General features: G+C 37.5%; 1 protein-coding gene across 2 annotated transcripts; it reads left to right on the top strand.

Annotated features, from left to right (window-relative positions):
- Positions 1–5970: 5970 nt before the first annotated feature.
- On the top strand, positions 5971–21256 carry LOC132096031 (protein-glutamine gamma-glutamyltransferase K-like). Of its 2 annotated transcripts, XM_059501145.1 has the most exons (15): positions 5971–6101; positions 9081–9262; positions 9293–9319; positions 9420–9611; positions 10766–11017; positions 11641–11759; positions 12626–12733; positions 12842–13019; positions 13689–13827; positions 13927–14119; positions 15391–15544; positions 16577–16861; positions 19892–20052; positions 20187–20323; positions 21016–21256. In XM_059501145.1, the coding sequence occupies exons 1-15, from the start codon at positions 5986–5988 to the stop codon at positions 21161–21163; spliced, it is 2391 nt and encodes a 796-aa protein (XP_059357128.1). In that variant the 5' UTR covers positions 5971–5985; the 3' UTR covers positions 21164–21256. The 2 variants fall into 2 exon arrangements, with proteins under 2 accessions (XP_059357128.1, XP_059357127.1); XM_059501144.1 differs by having other exon boundaries at positions 9081–9319.
- Positions 21257–21284: the final 28 nt, after the last annotated feature.

Genomic DNA, 21284 nt, shown 5'->3' on the forward strand with positions numbered 1-21284 from the left:
GTCATGCCAACAGTAAAGCATCCTGACACCATTCATGTTTGGGGTTGCTTCTAATCCAAGGGAGTGGGCTCACTCACAATTCTGCCCAAAAACACAGCCATGAATAAAGAATGGTACCAAAACACCCTCCAACAGCAACTTCTTCCAACAATCCAACAACAGTTTGGTGAAGAACAATGCATTTTCCAGCACGATGGAGCACCGTGCCATAAGGCAAAAGTGATAACTAAGTGGCTCGGGGACCAGAATGTTGAAATTTTGGGTCCATGGCCTGGAAACTCCCCAGATCTTAATCGCATTGAGAACTTGTGGTCAATCCTCAAGAGGCGGGTGGACAAACAAAAACCCACTAATTCTGACAAACTCCAAGAAGTGATTATGAAAGAATGGGTTGCTATCAGTCAGGATTTGGCCCAGAAGTTGATTGAGAGCATGCCCAGTCGAATTGCAGAGGCCCTGAAAAAGAAGAGCCAACACTGCAAATACTGACTCTTTGCATAAATGTCATGTAATTGTCGATAAAAGCCTTTGAAACGTATGAAGTGCTTGTAATTATATTTCAGTACATCACAGAAACAACTGAAACAAAGATCTAAAAGCAGTTTAGCAGCAAACTTTTTGAAAACTAATATTTACGTAATTATCAAAACTTTTGGCCATGACTGTACATTCTGAGACATGAACTGAAATGAATAGTGAATTTTATTAACATTAAATCTTCCTCATTTTCACCTCAAAATTTGGGGGAACTATGCCTCCCCTGCCTTACCCGACGAGCCGCCACTGAAACCGACTACATCATAGTGAACCGCACTAGTCTAATCTAACGTACAAGACTTGCGTACACTATGGGTGTGTGTAAGACGTTATTAAACAAGCTAGGTAAATGCCTGTATAAAACGCCTGTTATAATCGCTAACAGTGGAGACTACATCGGTGACAAAAGTAAATTGGTACACAATAATATTTTTTGGACACGACTTATTAATGACTCGGCATCATCTATATTAAATAGAAAACAATCACGTCATCCGGTGTGTAAATGTAAATAAAGTAAGCTAGACAGTTGTTTTCTCGCACAGGACTGTGTGTGTGTTAGTGATGTGTCGTTCGTGAACGAATCCGTCTTTTTGAACGAATCTTTTAGGTGAACGAATCGTTCTTGTAATCCACTGACTCATATTTCTCGTTCAGTGAAGTTCCTCCCTCCACAGCAGCGCAGCGCTATAAGCGGCGCATGCGCAGCTCACTGAACCGGGTAACAACCATTTCATCCTGTCAAAGAATTACTCAACCTCGAGCCAATAGCCTTCGAGTATGAGATGTGACAGAGTATGTGATTTGTTGAATGTAGTGAACGAATACGCCCTTCAATGAACGAGTTTCATGAGTCTGAACAAGATCTAGAGATCTTCGTTCGTGAACGAAATGACTGAACTAATACACATGTCGTTCGTGAATGAGTTGAATGATTTAGTACATCTCGTTCGTGAATGAAATGACTGAACTGATACACATGTCGTTTGTGAATGAAATGAACTGGTACATAGCTTATCTCGTTCGTGAACAAAATGAATGAGAGTAAACCGGGTTAGTCTGCCATTTAGCATGTTAATCTCGGAAAATGCAAAGCGCAGTGCACATATGCTTGTTTTGATGGCAACTCCACGTTTAATCCCCGATTTATGAATGTGAATATATAATGTACAAACTGTCTGATCAAACAATTAAAATGCTAATTAGGCAAGAAAACAGTGTGCTTTGTTCATCTGAACAACTTAATTAGACTATATATTGAATGCGATACACACATTTTAATAAAGCCAGATCAGTTTTTGTAACAAGTGAATACATTCGTTGACTTAAGACATAACACAAAATACAGTCTTTTTTGCCACCTGCTGGCTTATTTTGTGTAATACGACGAAATGGTCACTGAACGAATCAGTGAACGATTCTGAACCAATCATTTTGGTGAACGAACTGAAAATGAACGAATCTCTAGAAAGAATCATAATTTCCACCACTAGTGTGTGTTTCGGTGGTGGTGAGGTAAAAGAGGAGCAGGCAGTGGACCAAAGCAATGTGAGGCAAAGCAGGGGGAACTCGAGATGTTTAAAACTTTTTTTTGTTGTTGCTCAGTTTGCATTTGTATTGTTTTACTACTTACACAGTTAGTTTAACTATATATCATTATATTATTTACAATACACATATTTCAATTATATTTTAGAGGCGGGGGGCAACCCTCAGGTCCGGAACCCCCCCCCCCTCCCCGCCCGCGATTTCCGCCTATGGTGACGGCGAGTAATTAACGACAGAATTAACGGCAGAATCATTTTTGGATTGAACTATCCCTTATAAGTACCACCACAGCATAAGAACACGCTGTGTGTATCGCACTCTGTCAAGTTATTATTGAGCGAAGATTTTTTATGTTCTGTTATTCGGGTTGTGACATCCTTCACAGGAAACGCCTAATCATCAAAACATTTGCGCAAGGCTATACTCACAGCGCTTGGTCACGTGTCGCGCAGGAACGTTCACGGAACCGAAACTTAGAAATTGCACACGGTTCCCGTTCTTTTTAAAAAACAGAACCGGTTCTTGTTCTCGGTTCCCAACCCTAGTGCTGGATGATGTCACCAATTAGGCCAACTTCTAGTTAGAAGACAAAGCTATCAGACATGGAGTGAAAGACATAATTCCAAATTTGATTTGATAATATCTTAAAAATAAGCTTAATTAAACTGTTTTGCTTAAAATCAGCCAAATGAATTAAAAAATATTTATTTTAATATTTACAATATATTATTTCATATTATAATATAAAATATGATGTGCTACTTTACGAATAGAGTATCATCAAAATTATCACAGTATAAAAAGCCACAATAATAAAAAAAACGAATATTCATAATGATAATAATAACACATTTTTTTTATCAAATATTACATTTTGAATTAAATCTACAACTGTTCTAATATGCTTAAAATATTCTAAATATTTTATTTTTAATTATCATATAGAATATATAAATTATTTTATAAAACAATGTATTTTCATTTTAATTGAACAGTTAATAAATATGAAAGCTCAAATGTGTGACCTCTGGGTCTTACATATATGCAAACTATTTTTATTTTTTAGGTAAACTATATACCATACTTGCCAGTATTAACAATACATATTGTTGTCATTTTTAAATATATTGTGCCATGATATATTGTATTCAGATTATTCAACTGATTATTTTTCTATTTCATTCAGCAGAATGATGAAGGTTCTGCTGTTGACTCTTGTACTTGCCCTGATCTTGACGAATGGTGGGTTTTGTTTAAAACCAAACTGTTTTATATCACAATCCTTATCTAAAGAGTCTGATCACTTGAAGTGTCATAAAATTAATTGTTCATAATCAGATGTTGTTTAATCAGCCTAATAACTGTTGTAGGATCTGCCCTGAAATGTTATAACTGTGTCCCCAGCACCCCTGGAGGAAGTTGTGTGACCACTCAGGAGACGTGTGGCTATAAAAAAGACACCTGTGTGTCTGCCAGATTCACTATCGCTCTACTGCACACTTCTAGGTTATTCTGTGCAAACATAAAATTCACACAATATACACATATACTTACTATGTAGCCTACTGCAAATCTAGTAAAAATAGCATGCGTTGAATCACTAATACTGAACCCAAAACTGTCCTTTACCACAAAGAGTAATTTAGAGTAGTAAATAGCTCATGCCTCTAGAGGGAACTCTATTCAAGGTCAGTGGTTCTACTGAACTGTTTGGGATGTGTCAGGATGGTCACCCTAATTCTGTGAATATTCAACTCCTTGGTAGTTAACTCAGGTTAGTTATATTGTCCTCCAGGACCTGAACTTGGATGGGTTAGATGGATTAGAGAGACATTGAAAGTTGTTGTACAGATGAATCAGAATAAATTACACTGCTCATGATGATATATTTCCTAACAGCTTTTCCTCAATAGATTTTTGTTCAGATAAGAAAAATAAGACACACCTTCATATAATTCATCCTGATTACATAGTTTGATTTGACTGCTTATTTATTTTCCACTACAGTCTCTATGAATCAGTAAATTATGTTCTTTACCATCACAGCCTCTGTAGTGTATATTATTAAATATAGGAATCAGAAAATGAGTGGCAAACTTTTACATATAACAGTGTGCCGTCACTATTCTCGCTTATTTTCTGAGCTTCTCCAATTTATCAGAGAAAAGTTGTGTAACTCACTGTCTTTACATCAAAACTCTTTGCCCAGTCATTTTTTCCCTTTTAAGTCATAAATAGCAAGATATTTCCCATATAGGGGTGATAATTAGTATGTAAAAAATATTATTATTTATTAGAAGAGAGAAAGAGTAATACAAGTGGCATGAGAAATGTGAAACTGTAATAAAATTATGTCAGAAAATCACACATGGCAATAGTCAAATAAAAAAATTATCATATAAAAATGCTTTGCCGCAGAATGATGCAACTGACTATCTTGCATGTATTTAGTCACATGCTTTTGCTTTTATGACCTCTGAGGTTTTCTGTTCCTATGCAATGGTACTGAAAACCACAATATATTACTCAGAAAAGTTACTATTGACCTTAAGTTCCTCTGACTTTTTGACCTCAGCTGCATTCAGTTGAGTTTGAGTTAATAGAATGCAGCACATTATAGTCTCAAAAAACCTTAAAAAACAATAACGGCGAAAAATCTACAAAAGTTAACCACTCAATAAAATGAAAAGACATTTCTGTGTTGTTGTGTCTTATATTAAATCATATGAACATATCAAAGACAGAGTCAAAGAGAGATGTTTAGAGACCATCCGATTGGTCAAAAGTGTGAATATACCTGTGACTGCAGGATAGGGTTGGGAATCGTTAGAAATTTTCTGGTTTCTGTTCCACCTAACGGCTCCAGTTTCGATATCGGTTCCATTAAAATCATTAATCAACTATTAAAAAAATAGTGGTAAGAAAAAATGGACAATACTCAACTACTCAAAGCTCAATACTCTTTATTAGCCTACTTACTGTAAACTTAATTTAAAGGTTGGCAATGTCAAAATTCAGCATATATTACAGTATACAAACTTTCAGGTTCCGATTTTAGTTTCATTTAAATGAACTATTATTGTTTATTATATAAACTATTATGTTTTTTTTTACTATTTTACCTTCACTGAATAAAGTGTTGCTGGAAGGTAGTGAGTAATGTTAATCAATCAGCATGTGCTTCAAAGTTGATGTTTTTTACACTATCAATAACATTTTGCTTTTCAAGCAGGAATAATCTGGTTGGTCTGATAGTCCCTTGAGGGATGAGACACTCGTTCATTTGTCGAAATTAATGAAATATGAACTGTTATACTTATAACCATGTATACACACTCTCCATAAAGCCCCTATTTTACAAATAATAATGCATTCAGGAGATGTTGTGATGCAATGAGTGGTTTCCACATTTTTAAATATTCTTGAAATGACCTGTACACTAATATATACCTCATACTTACATAACAATAACAGTTTATTTATTTAGTGGTGCAAGTTGAAGTCAGTATGTAGCTATATTAATGACAATATGGGACAAATATAATGTAATTTAGTGACGGCAGGTGCTGCATGTACAGTCAGACAAAACGACGTGCAGTTATCAAAGGCGCGAGTGCGCTACAGTCGAGGGGAACGTGTTCGGCAGTTGTTTGTGAGAAACAGTTGTTAAAGAGTTTGTGACATCCTTTACGGGAAACGCCTAGTCATCGAAACATTTGCGCAAGGCTACTCACAGCGCTTGGTCACGTGTCGCGCAGGAACGTTTTCGGAACCGAAACTTAGAAATTGCTCACGGTTCCGGTTCTTTTTAAAAAACAGAACCGGTTCTTGTTCTCGGTTCCCGATGATGTCATCAATTAGGCCAACTTGGTGAATTGGGGGCCTTATAAACCTCGCGTGATGGCGGGACTTGACCAGTGTCGTTTCTACTTGCTGCGAGCTTGTTCGCGTGCAGTCTTGAAACTCATACGTATATCTGAAGAACATTCTAAGAATATCGTGAGGAAAACTAAAAAGTAAGTCTAAACTTTTTATTCGTTCTTGTGTTACTCTCGCTGTTTGTTCTGTGAAGAATTGTGTCTGTAATGCGCTGAATTCTTGGGAAGTTTTTCCAAGTTTTAATGTTCTGAAGATTATCGTCCATGATTATAAAAACTAACGGTTTCTGCGTGATGCCACATAAAAAGTAAACACTTTTAGTGTCGCTGTATTTGGAGTACTTAGAAACGAAAACCACGTTTACAATCCACAGTTATTCTGTAATTATGTATTTGTTCGATATGCCTTAAGCATATACGTTGCATAATAAAAGCTAAAGCTTTTTTTGCATTAGAATAATTTCTTATCCTTTGGCAAGAAGCACATTTAAAGCTGGATACTGACTGCATGATTGTTACGAATGCACACACGAAACGAGAGATCCAATTGCAGTGTTTTAATAGGGTAATCCAAAAATCAATAATAAGAGAGCAGTCCGAAAAACACAAGAAAGCCGGGTGACGGAAAACAAGGACTCCATGGAATAGATCGAAACAGACCGGTTTATATAGACAGGTGAAAACGATGAAAGTGGAGACAGCTGAGTGCAATTAACACTGATGAAAGGGACACAGACTTTGGTGGAAATGTAGTGCCTGCAGTGGGGTGACTATATTTTTTTTAACCGAAAGGTAAACATAACCAAACATGCTAGCTGATGTGTTTAAAAACAAACTAATTGAGAGCCAAAAGATGATGGAAGTCAGCAAAATGGATGAAATTGTTACAATACATTTAAATAAGAGGATAACTGATCAGTAACATGCTTTGAGTAATTGGCCTCTTTTTATAGCTAAAGACTTAAAAAAAGCTCCCAGTTATGTTTTGTTGATTTATTACATCCATGTATTCTCGGCCCTGCGAGCTCCACCAGCACTGCACATGTTCTGTCTCTCTAATCTATCACACTATCATGATTCATCTCATCAGCTCATTAGTAGAGACCTCAAGACCTGAAACGGTGTGTCAGATATAGAGAGACTAATACAGAATGTGATTGCAGGGGAGTTTTAAAATGAATACCAGATCATCTAGTTTATATTGAAATCTTTAGATTTGTATTGCAGGTGTTTGTATCTCAGCAAATCTGAGCACTGTTTGAGAAGTTTAAAAGTGAGATTATTGGGGCCTGAAGAGGAAAATCTGATGAGAAGAATATTTAAAAAGTCTCAATTTGCTGTTCATTTGTTTTACTCCCTGTTGAGAAGGTGCTGCAGAGGAATGTCTGGTTTATGTTAAGTTGAAAGGAATACGTCTCACAAATGGAATTTGGTGATTGTGAGAAAAGTCTTGAGAAAACAGAAGAAAACAAGTTGAGAAGATCGAGGAGAACGCAAGGCCATTTGGAGGAAACGCATGGTTCTCATTTTGACTGTTTATTCAGTGTCACTGGGAACGAATCCACATGCAACGTCAGCATTTCTGTTCCTTTTCATTCAGTATTTTCTGTACCAAAGTGCTAGTGATCACTGATCATTTTTGAATAATTAATGACATATATTTTAATGGCAATCTGGGGCACATCTGTCAGCGGAAGCAATGCGGGGAAATAAACAGCATGCCAAAGTGTACGGCTCATGTCCAAATAGGCAATTACTTTAACAACGCTGTGTAGAAACGCAGATCAGGTCAGGTCTTTTTATTGTCATTCTATACATGTTGCCACATAAGAACGAAATACGTACTCCGGACCAGCAGCGTAAAAAAGATAGTTAACACACAGTATACATAAAATAATTAAAACATAATTTAATAACCTACAACATTTAAAAATGTTGCTTCAACCTCCTAAGAAAATAAAGGCGTTGTTGAGCCTTTTTTATAATGCTGGCTGTGTTGATGATCCATGTTAAATCATTGGAAATGTATATTCCAAGATACTTGATGTTTGAGACCATTTCCACAGCTGAACCACCAATGAACAGGGGAGAGGGGGTGTAGCTTCTTCTAAAGTCCACGACAATTTCCTTCGTCTTCCCCACATTAATGCAGAGGTTGTTTGCTCTGCACCAGTCCTCGAGTTCTTCCACCTCCTGTCTGTACAAAGACTTATCGTCATGGGATATCAATCCCACAACAGCCGTGTCATCAGCAAACTTCACAATATGACTGCCTGGATATTTAGCCGAGCAGTCATATGTTAAAAGCGTATACAGCAGGGGGCTCAGTACACATCCCTGGGGGGAACCGGTGTTAAGGATGATGGAAGAAGATGAAATGCCATGGACTTTGACTGTCTGTGGCCTGTTCGTTAAAAAATCATAAACCCAGTTACAAAGTGATGGCTTAAGTCCAAATAGGAGCAATTTATTAACTAGAGTTTGTGGAACAATAGTATTAAAGGCTGAACTAAAGTCCAGGAAGAGCAGCCTGACATAGGAATCCCTATTCTCCAGATGGGTAAGAGCAGAGGGGATAACTGATGAAACTGCATCCGATGCAGACTTGTTCTCCTTGTAAGCGTATTGATGAGGGTCCACATTGACATCAATTATATCCTTCATGTGAGCCATAACCAGCCTTTCAAAGCATTTCATGATTATCGGTGTATGGGGAATTTTTCTCTCCATGGTAGCGTTCATGCTGCTGAACTTTTTGATTATGTAACAAGGGAGAAAGCGTTATGCTATGTTTGGATTGGAATTCTAATCCAATTAAAATATTAGTATCATTTCTAAATACTAGCCTATACTTCTACAATGCTCTTTCCTATAAAATGTTAAGGCCAATCAAACAAACATCAGTTTAAATTTTTTTTATAAAGTAACAAATTCTTTATTTCTTTGATTGTCCTTCATCATGAATCTTAGTTTTAAAATCACATTTGTGTTCTCTTTGCGTTTGCTTCAGCACTTAATCATCATCAATGAATGAATTGCTAAACATTTATTGTCTGCGTGCGGATTCCAAATCTTTACACTCTTTTCCATCTAATTATTTTGTATGATGTTTTGCAGGATGCCAGGACAAAGACTATCAATCCGAGATAACGCCACTGTCGGCCGTTTTCATGGTGAAAACACCATGTCCATCGTGAGGAGAGAGTGCCAATGTCGGTACAGGTTTCAGAGAGATTGTCTATGTCTCTACCGGAGACTGAGTAACCTGTATGATGTGAGCGGTGATGTGGATGGTGTGGCTGCCGGGGACGTAGAGAAAGAAAGACCGACTCTCAACGGAGATACAGAGCTGGACGGTGAGGAGCTCGGTCTGAGGATGAGATTTGAGACTTCTTTTCATACACTTCAGTTGAAGTTCTTCAAACTCAAATCTTTTTCTTCTTTCTTTCTCATCAGAGTTGACTCTAGCAGTGCGCTCTGTGGATCTGCTGAGTGAGAAATCTGATCGGAACAAGACGGAGCATCACACGGATCAATACAACAGTGACCAGCTCATCATCCGCAGAGGCCAGACTTTTCAAATAGAGCTCGGCCTCTCACGACCTTTCAACCCAAACACAGATAAACTTCACCTGGAAATGAATACAGGTGAGCAAGAAGTTAAATCTCAGGAACTATCCTCAAGTACACTGGTATAAATCTAGACTTTTTCAATTGATTATAACTAAAAAAATCCACTCCAAATCCACTTTTGCGCCCGGGAGCTTGGTCTAAACGGGTTGTCCCTATTCTCTTAATGAGTAATGGGTGTTTTTCGGGGCATAACGTGCAATAAACCAATCAGAGTCTCATCTTCCATTCCCTTTAAGAGCCAGTTGCGCTCGTGTCATGACGGATTTGCTATTTACACGATGGAATTTGGCAACACGCCTCTTTTTTTTTTTTTTTTTTTTTTTTTTTAGACCAGGACGCCCATGGGCGCACAAATGAGAGCAAATTAATGCAGGAATAGAATATAAAATAAATTAATAAAAGAATGTAATATTAAAAAACATGTTAATGAACAGCAAATTTCCATTGTGACAACTCAATTGCTCAAACTAACTGATGTGATTAGATTCACAACATCTTACCACAGTAAACAGTTTACATACAGTGTGTGTTCCTTGTGTGCCGTAGATATGTACAGTAAGTGTACGTACACTATACTGTTTAAGTTTTTATGCCAGTATCAAATATGAATTTCTGTCCAGACAAATTAAGTACCTCCAAATTTCAGATTGAAACAGGATGTTTAATCCAAAAAAACAGAAATTATTATTACGTTTAATTAAAAAGCAACTTGACTTTTCTTCTCAAGCCATGTGTACAGATTTTCAGATGTTTTTAAGTTTCATAATTTGTTGTGTGATCTGTTTGTCTGTATATTTGATATCAATTGAATTGATTTACTTTAGATTTAGTTTCAGTTTCTTTAGTATTTTAAATTAAATTCTTAATCTAAAATGTTACCTTGGCAATTAGATGAAATGAAGTATGGTTAATGTAATGTATGTTTGAAATACGTTTTTTTTATATATATTTTTTTATATTTCGAGTTAACTGTACATATTTAGGCTTTATTTTTAGGGATATATAATAACCCTGATTTCAGGATAGTTGTGTCTGGAAATGATTTGGCTGTATTCCTCCCTTGTGTAATCATTTTTCAGGAGAATCAAAACTTGGAACCGAATTCGTCACATTCTTCTCAAGGCCAGTTTAGCCCCTTCTTAAACCATATGTTTGATGTCTTCATGCAGGGTCGCTCCCGCAGGTGTCGAAGAAGACACACATCATCGTACCGCTGGTGGACGAGCTCCAGGATGAACGCTGGGAGGCAAAGATCGTGGAGCAGAAGGTCAACAGGGTGAGGCTTTCTGTCAACTCCCCCGTCACTGCTGTTATCGGGAAGTACAAGCTGACCATCACAACGCAAAATCTGAAGACGGGCGAAACTACCATGCATGACCACGACAAAGACATTTACATGCTCTTCAATCCCTGGTGTGAAGGTAAGACTAATAAAGTTCTAGAATACTTTAAAGGATATATTACTCAAAAATTTACATTTACTGAAAATGTACTCATCCTGATGCAATCCAAGATGTAGATGAGTTTGTTTCTTCATCAGATTTTGAGAAATTTAGCACTGCATCAGTTGCTCACCAATGGTTCCTCTGCAGTGAATGGGTGCCGTCAGAATGAGAGTCTAAAAAGCTGATAAAAACATCACAATAATCCACAGCACTCAACAATGAACGACTTTAATGAAAAGCTGCATGTTTGTAAGAAACTAATCGATCAAGATGTTTTATCTTCAAACTAATGCTAAAACATCAGCTGTTTGAACTCCTTCGGATGATTCAATGAAAAATTGAAATCAACAGATGCAAATAGATAAAATGCAGTAAAATAAACACTTAAATGTTTATTTCAGAAGTCCTCTTTCCACTTGTTTGAAAGCTGAAAGTTATAGAAATCACAAATTGTCTTACCTTAAGAATATATTTTATGCTGTTTATTGCCAAAGTTTGCAGTTTCATCAGCACAGAGATTGCACTGTAATTTAAAATGACCAAAACCACTGTATTAAATCCTGTAACTGTCTGCTCATGGTCTCTCTCTCTCTCTTCAGATGACACGGTGTACATGGAGGGGGAGGAAGAGCTGAAGGAGTACGTCTTAAATGACACTGGTAGAATCTACTATGGCACTGAGAAGCAGATTGGAGCTCGTACGTGGAACTTCGGCCAGGTGCGAAGATAAATAATGCACTAAGAATAAAGCAGAATAAAACACTTTCTGGGAAAAACATGCTAGTGAAAAATCCTTGTGAGAACGTCTTACCTTATACAAAAAAGAACACCGATATAAAACAATGTTTTACAAAAACTACTAGTGATCAGCGAACTGATAATTTAACAGCAATATTTATTTTACCTGAAAATGAAGGTAAATTTTTAAGAAAATGTAATTGTTATTTTTCTGTATCTACACCACATACTTATATTGGTCAGTGTTATTTTCATATTGTTTTAACAATTAAAACACACACATAAATAGTGTTTTCATTGTTACATTTAGTAATTTATTTCACTTGAATAGAATAATAATGTTCCTTTTGTTTTATTTTTTTTATTAGTAATTCTAGTTCGACTAAAACGTTTGTATTTCAGTTAGTTGGGGGTGCAACATTACTAATTCTTAATTTCTGATTTTAGTTTTTCATGAAATATTTAATTTTTCAGCTTAATTTCAAGATCAAAAACAATATTTAAGTTTTAACATTAATTCTATTTTTTTTAAACACCACATGCTGATTTTGACTGCTTCCATTGTTCTCATTTGTAAGTCGCTTTGAATAAAAGTGTCTGCATTTTTTTTATTATTCTCATAAGAACTGCCCACTTAGACAGGAAAAGTCATCTCACCAAACCACAGTTCATTTTGTTTATATGTGGCATTTACGGTAAATCTGGAATCAATTATGCCATAATTGTAGACTGGCTTGGAAAAAAAAAGTGATTTACTGTGCTTACAAAATAGCAAAAATATGTGGCAACTTTGCAACCAGAATTTTTAACCTCTCTCTCTCTCTCTCTCTGTCTCTCCATATCAAGTTTGATGAAGGAATTCTGGAGGCCTGTCTGTTTGTGCTGGATAACAGCGAGGTTCCTCCCTCGGGAAGAGGAGATCCTGTCAGTGTGGTCCGAGTCATTTCTGCCATGGTGAGTGCCACCACATCCAGCAACACAGCTGGAACAGATCTGTGAAGAGTGCTTGATTATACTGCTGCGACCTCGGAAGCCCTTAGTGAATTTATCTGTCCCTTCTAGATCAATTCTCCGGATGACCTTGGTGTTCTGGAGGGAAACTGGTCTGGGAATTACGCTGGCGGGACGTCTCCCATGGCCTGGAGCGGAAGTGTTGAAATCCTCAGGCAGTACCACAGAGAAAGAGGAACGCCCGTCAAATACGGCCAGTGCTGGGTGTTTTCTGGGGTCACAACCACAGGTGTGTGTGAACAGATAACAGCCTCCGTTTGGCATTGTGTACGGCAGGAAAGCTTAGGGTTAGTGATTCTGGATTCCAGCTGTAGGAATATAGACTCTAGAAAACAAAGTTCTTTTTTGGCATTGATGGTTCCATGAAGAACCTTTAACTTCCTTGGAATCTTTCCATTCTTTAAAGAGGAAAGAGGTTCTTTTAGATTTTCAAATGTTCTTGCTCTAGATTTTTGGAACTTTTTATTTTTAAGAGTCTAACATTAAAGCATTAACTGTGAAAAAAGTCACCGATAAGTGCTATACGTATCTAGCATTTCAAAATTTCTGAAGACGCATCAGCCAACACAATATCATTAAGCCCAAAAACACAAAAGAGAGCGACTGTGATTGGACAGCAGAAGTGTAGGCCATCCCATTACCTTTTTCTTTTTTGCTGTTTATAGAGTCACAGTAAAGAAGACTTACTGTAATCAAACAAAAATTCAGTGAATATTCAGTAGGAACATTTAGGTGAAATTAAATGTATTACTCTTAAAGTCAAAATGAGCAGTACCATTGTAGAATAAAAGCATTAATTTCTTCCAAAAGCCCAAAAGTTTGAACAGTAATGTATATAATTATATTGAATATTTACAAGAATGGCTAAACTCATGCTCTCTTTCTCTATCTGTCCCAGTATTGAGATGTTTAGGTATTCCTACCCGTTCTGTAACTAATTTCCAGTCTGCCCATGACACGGATGTGTCCTTGACAACAGATGTGTATTTAGATGAGAATATGGAACCAATCAATCATCTCAACTCGGACTCTGTATGGTGAGGATTTGTGCATTTTCATGAAAGCATTTCATTGAAAGAAGTCCAAGACTGCTGTTGTAGTGGTATATCATTACTGTGATTTCCTCTCTTTTGCAGGAACTTCCATGTGTGGAACGACTGCTGGATGGCCCGTCCGGATCTGCCTCCTGGTTTGGGTGGCTGGCAGGCCGTGGACTCCACACCTCAGGAGACCAGTTATGGGATGTTCCGCTGTGGCCCAGCGTCACTGGCCGCTATTCGCTCCGGACAGGTCTACCTTAAATTTGACACCCCTTTCGTCTTTGCTGAGGTGAGTCTAGACACGTCAAATTATCTTTATATGAACAGCCATAGAAGATGCATTCACATCCTTTCTGTCTAGAAAAGTCCATGTTAGATCAAATGTCAAAGTGGACATTCATTGCAAATTATTTTAGAAAATAGGTACCAGGTTTTTTTTTTTTTTTTTTTAACCATTATATTTTTCGGAATATAATCAGTTTTATTTTTTTAATAATATGAAACATACTGAAACTTATATTCCAAAGAGACTGATATTCAAATCTGTAATTAATATAAGAAATACATTTAGACTTGGTATTTATAATGTGTATTTTATTTCTAGATAATTCCTGTTCTGTTCTATTCTGGGACTTTTTTTTATGCAGTAAGAATTAAAATACACATTTATAGTGTTTATAATATTTTTAAAGGTTTAGTTTTAGTTTTATTTACAGCTGTTTTACATCATTTCTGAAATATGACATGCAATTTTGACACGCTGTGACTTATTTTCATGTTAACTTAATGTAAACAAATTTATGTTTTTCCAGAAAATACTATAATTTTATATTTGTGCAGTTGTACACAATTCATCTGGGCATGTTTTCTTCATTAATTATATAATTATAAATATATTGCATTAGAATATGATAATTTGCACTTGCTTTCCTTTTTGGATGATTTCACCATATTTGAGCATTTATGTATTTCTTATATGATAAATATTATATTTGAGTATTATTTATATACTAATATTATAATATATTTTTTAAAGATTTTAGATTGGCTTTAATTTGTATGTTCTACTTTTAGTTTCAGTAATTTGTGTTTTATTTCAGTTTTAGTTTTTATTTTATTTTTTTTGTACTGCAGCTTAAACTTGCTTTGTTTCAGTTACGTAGACAAGTCAAGACAACATTAAGGTTGCTTAATTCTCATCTTATACTGTATTTATATATTATATTTCGGCTGTATTTGATAACCCAAAATGATTTTTAATAGTATGAGGTAACAATCAACACTGGACATCATCTGTTCTTACGTGTTGTTGTGTTTTTTATTTATTTTTTTTTTTTTTTATATTATATTCGTAATGGATAGAATCGCCCTGCTCTCATGTTTCTCATTAAATGTGCTGTTTTACTCGGAGTACTTCACAGTGCAGAAGTGGATGCTGTTAAATGTGAATGTGCTTCAGAACAGGCCGGTCCTGACATGCTGCCTGAAGCCTGTATATATCTTGACAGTCTTGTCTCTTTAAAGAGTTTCTGTTGAAACCTTGTACTTTTTCTGCTGCAGGTGAACAGTGATAAGATCTACTGGCAGAGGAACCTGGATGGCACCTTCAAGCAGATCCACAGTGACAAGAAAGCAGTCGGCCACTGCATCAGCACTAAAGCTGTGGGCTCGGACAAACGTGTCGACATCACACACCTTTACAAATATCCTGAAGGTGAGAAACACGTATCAGACATCAGTCTCAGTATCTCGTTTTGCCTGTACCAACCTGAAACACAGGAAGCATAGACTATAGCTGTCAAAGAAGAAGCCCTGATTAAATATTGAATAATACAACAGGCCCAATGTATATATAATGATGACATCACATGCTATTAAAATCATGAGAACACTCATATGGGAACTAGTGTAGTTTCCCAGAGAAAACTTTATTAGATCCAAATGCCAGGAGAAAAAGAAATAGATTGTAATATGATTGAATCTTACAAAAAACTGTGAAGAAATGTCATATTACTACTAAAAACATTGATTTGATATAAAGATTTATTTGTATTTTATTTTTTTATATAAAACAAAGCATCCAACTTTAATTATTAATGTTCATACTTTTTTTATATAAATTATTTTAATGTATTTGTAATAACAATTTTTATTTTAATAAACATTATCATACATATGATAAATTTTTTGAAAAACAAATTTACATTTATTTAATTTTTATTTTTTATTAATTTATTAATTTTTTATTAAATTTTTTAGGGAGCAATATAACCTTTCTTTGTGAGATTCATCCATACAATCAGGAGTTAAATTCATGTTCTTAGTTGATTCTGTCTTACCAGAGCAACACCGAGCAGAATTGTTTTCTAATGCCAGGACAGACGCAGCCAAGAGCACACAATATCTGTTTAAACTGGCTATAAATGGCTTAACATTCCTCTGCCGTAATCACTCAGCCTTTTCACCAAAATACCTGTCATTATCTCTGAATGGGTAGTTTAAACTTCACCGAGTTCCACCCACGGGAAACAAGATCAGCATCGTCTCAGTTACTCAGCTACACAAAATAAAAACCAATAAGAAAATAGACTTAAAGGGACAGAACACCCAAATCTCAAAATTCTCTCAATGTTTGCTCACCCTCAAACCTTTACGTGTTTCTTTATTCTGCTCAACACAAAAGAAAACATTTTGAAATATGTAGGATACATACAGTATAATTATCTTTTTTAATGTGTCACATCAGGCTCGGAAGAGGAGCGTATCGCAGTGGAAACCGCCTGTCGCTACGGCTCTAAACCCAACGTCTACTCCAGTCCCATTGCTGAGGATGTGCAGGTGGAGGTGAAGATGGAGGGAGAAGGTCCACGCATGGGAGGAGACGCTCAGCTGAAGATCGTGGTGAAGAACAGCAGCTCTCAGCCGCGCAGAACCACCCTCTACAGCCAGGTGGCGGTCATGTACTACACCGGCGTGCTGAAGGACACCGTCAAGAAGGAGACGCTTAATGTGGAGCTGAACCCACAGGAAGGTGAGCTTGGGTTTGTTCGGACTGGCATACTAGCACACTACTCACACTACTTTACCAGTGTGCACACTGTACTAGCACACTACTCACACCACTGTACCAGTGTGCACACTGTACTAGCACACTACTCACACCACTGTAACAGTGTGCACACTGTACTAGCACACTACTCACACTACTGTACCAGTGTGCGCACACTGTACTAGCACACTACACACACCACTGTACCAGTGTGCACACTGTACTAGCACACTACTCACACTACTGTACCAGTGTGCACACTGTACTAGCACACTACTCACACTACTGTACCAGTGTGCGCACTGTACTAGCACACTACTCACACTACTGTACCAGTGTGCGCACTGTACTAGCACACTACTCACACCACTGTAACAGTGTGCGCACTGTACTAGCACACTACTCACACCACTGTAACAGTGTGCGCACTGTACAAGCACACTACTCACACCACTGTAACAGTGTGCGCACTGTACTAGCACACTACTCACACTACTGTACCAGTGTGCACACTGTACTAGCACACTACTCACACTACTGTACCAGTGTGCACAATGTACTAGCACGCTACTCACACCACTGTAACAGTGTGTGCACTGTACTAGCACGCTACTCACACCACTGTAACAGTGTGCGCACTGTACTAGCACACTACTCACACCACTGTAACAGTGTGCGCACTGTACTAGCACACTACTCACACCACTGTAACAGTGTGCGCACTGTACAAGCACACTACTCACACCACTGTAACAGTGTGCGCACTGTACAAGCACACTACTCGCACTACTGTACCAGTGTGCACACTGTACAAGCACACTACTCGCACTACTGTAACAGTGTGCACACCTAGCACACTACTCGCACTACTGTAACAGTGTGCACACTGTACTAGCACACTACTCGCACTACTGTAACAGTGTGCACACTGTACTAGCACACTACTCGCACTACTGTAACAGTGTGCACACTGTACTAGCACACTACTCGCACTACTGTAACAGTGTGCACACTGTACTAGCACACTACTCGCACTACTGTAACAGTGTGCACACTGTACTAGCACACTACTCGCACTACTGTAACAGTGTGCACACTGTACTAGCACACTACTCGCACTACTGTAACAGTGTGCACACTGTACTAGCACACTACTCGCACTACTGTACCAGTGTGCGCACTGTACTAGCACACTACACACACCACTGTACCAGTGTGCGCACTGTACTAGCACACTACTCACACCACTGTAACAGTGTGGGCACTGTACTAGCACACTACTCACACCACTGTACCAGTGTGCACAATGTACTAGCACGCTACTCACACCACTGTAACAGTGTGTGCACTGTACTAGCACACTACTCACACCACTGTAACAGTGTGCGCACTGTACTAGCACACTACTCACACCACTGTAACAGTGTGCGCACTGTACTAGCACACTACTCGCACTACTGTAACAGTGTGCACACTGTACTAGCACACTACTCGCACTACTGTAACAGTGTGCACACTGTACTAGCACACTACTCGCACTACTGTAACAGTGTGCACACTGTACTAGCACACTACTCGCACTACTGTAACAGTGTGCACACTGTACTAGCACACTACTCGCACTACTGTAACAGTGTGCGCACTGTACTAGCACACTACTCGCACTACTGTAACAGTGTGCACACTGTACTAGCACACTACTCGCACTACTGTACCAGTGTGCGCACTGTACTAGCACACTACACACACCACTGTACCAGTGTGCGCACTGTACTAGCACACTACTCACACCACTGTAACAGTGTGGGCACTGTACTAGCACACTACTCACACCACTGTACCAGTGTGCGCACTGTACTAGCACACTACACACACCACTGTACCAGTGTGCACACTGTACTAGCACACTACTCACACCACTGTACCAGTGTGCGCACTGTACTAGCACACTACACACACCACTGTACCAGTGTGCGCACTGTACTAGCACACTACACACACCACTGTACCAGTGTGCACACTGTACTAGCACACTACTCACACCACTGTACCAGTGTGCATACTGTACTAGCACGCTCCTCACACCACTGTACCAGTGTGCATACTGTACTAGCACGCTACTCGCACCACTGTAACAGTGTGCATATTGTACTAGCACGCTACTCGCACCACTGTAACAGTGTGCACACTGTACTAGCACACTATCTGTTTACATCTTTGAACTTTTACCTTTTTTTTCCTCCGAATTCTAAGTTCATATCTTGAAGTTTTGACCTTTTATTTTCATAATGGCAAGTTATAAACTCTTATTTGAGACTTTACATCTGGGCATTTTTACATTTCTCTCAGATTTCTGAGTTTATATCTCGCAGTTCTCAATTCTGAGTTTTCATCTCACAAGTCTGACTTTTTTTTATTATAAATAAACAAATAAAAAAGAGCCATTCTTTATTACTATATAGAAAAATCTATATATTTTTCTTTTTTTTTTTTATTTAGAAAAAACTACTTTTCTACTTAAATATTTGTTAGCAATATAACAAATATTTATACGTTTATACATTTATTATAGATTTAAATGTTAAATATTTTCTCGATATGTTAATAAAGACTGTCAAGGCCTTTACACATAAAATATACACTAGTCACTTTCATTTATAAATTTTTTGGCCTTTTTGTACTTAAACCACTTTAAACGCATTAATATCTGAAATAAATTGAATTAAGCATGCAAAATCAATGAGCTTTTTTACAAACCTTTATTGTTGTGTACTTTATACTTTGTATTTTTTATTATTATGACATTATTTTCAGTAAAATAATAAATTAATGTAAATTATTTCTTAAAATGACTTAAAGTAAAATCAAGTAATTAATAAAATATTAATAAACAAAATAATCAGTTGTCCTTTATACATATACCTTTTGAAAATAAGTAAAATTTTTATTATTACTGTAAATAAATAATAAGCATCGCTGATGATCTCTTTGTGTCTATTTCACGTCCTCCAGAGAAGATTCTTGACTGGGTGCTGCCATACACACAGTATCAGGATCAGCTGGTGGACCAGGCCGCGCTCATGCTGACTCTGTCTGGACGGGTCACTGAGACCCAGCAGGTTTTGGCCAATCAGACCAGCTTTAGGCTCCGAACACCTGATCTCCACATCGAGGTGAGACTCCCAGAATCCTCAGCTGCTTTTTAACACTGTGCAGTTCATTCGAACACAATTCTGGTTTTGCTGAATGTTTTGCTCCATGTCAAAACCGAGATGGTTTGTAAATCTCCTACATTTTTTTGTTGCAGTCTATCGGAGAGGCATATGTGGGCAAGGAGATGTCCGTGAAGATCACATTCACAAATCCTCTGCTTTGTACTCTGCGTGATGTGGTCATCCGAGTGGAAGGACTCGGGCTGAGAGACCTCCATCCCATCAAAGTCGGGTAAGAGTTATCCTGAGCGGAATGTGTGCAGGATTCCTCTTGGAGTTCTACCATTTGGAAACAATCCTGAAGGATCCTAATGGGAATTTCTTACATGATCAAAACATAAAACCTAGATCCCAAAGAACAAAGTTCCCAACAGGATTATTATGATTATGGACTGGATAAAATGTCCCTGTAGGATATTTTTATAGAAGATTATTTCAAACTGCTAAAGTGCTCTCTATGATTTCCCTTTTCCAATCAATTACAATACAAGCAGAGTTTTGTTGAATGTTGCACAATATAATAAATAGTTGATTGATTTCTACAAAATTAAGATATGGGTCTAAATTGTGGTTGAAATTCAGACAGGATCCACTGGTAATCGGAATGAAGCTGAAATAAAATACAATTTAAAAATTAAAATACCTAATATTCAAAAACTTAAATTGAAATAAATCTTAAATGACAAAAGTTGCTTTGGTGTCAAACTGAAATAAACAGCTAAAAGCTAATTCCAAATATGAATAAACACTATAATAGTGTACTACAATAATTATAAAACCAATGCTTTAAGTCAAAGTAAATGCGAATGACCTGCACTCAGTTCAGATCTTTGCTCATGACTCTTTGAAGTAGTTTTTTTATTGTATTGTGAATGTTTGCATTAATCTCTCTCTTCCATGTCTTCTCTTTCTCTGTTTTCTCAGTGATGTGGGCAAACATGCCAATCTGACGGTGACGGAGCACTTCGTCCCCTTGATAGCAGGCAAGAGGAAGCTGGTGGCGTCTCTGGACTGCAGACAGCTCGGCGTGGTGCACGGCGTGGCCGACATCGACGTTCACGAGAGCCAGTGAATTCACTCACACTATTAGCATCATCAGTAACTGCACATATAAAGTGTTTACATTGAGCCATATGGTTATTTCTTCAAGAAATAACCCTCTTTTTCAGATTGTTTTCCACAAATTCATTCAT

The sequence above is a fragment of the Carassius carassius genome, chromosome 20 (genome assembly GCF_963082965.1).
Source record: "Carassius carassius chromosome 20, fCarCar2.1, whole genome shotgun sequence".
Classification (NCBI taxonomy): domain Eukaryota; kingdom Metazoa; phylum Chordata; class Actinopteri; order Cypriniformes; family Cyprinidae; genus Carassius; species Carassius carassius.

Excerpts from the sequence above, each read along its gene's own strand:
- LOC132096031 (XM_059501144.1), top strand. The coding sequence starts at position 5,986 with ATGGCGGGACTTGACCAGTGTCGTTTCTACTTGCTGCGAGCTTGTTCG. Across the intron at positions 11,760-12,625 it reads GTACGTGGAACTTCGGCCAG|TTTGATGAAGGAATTCTGGA; the intron begins GTGCGAAGATAA and ends CTCCATATCAAG. Across the intron at positions 13,020-13,688 it reads TTCTGGGGTCACAACCACAG|TATTGAGATGTTTAGGTATT; the intron begins GTGTGTGTGAAC and ends TATCTGTCCCAG.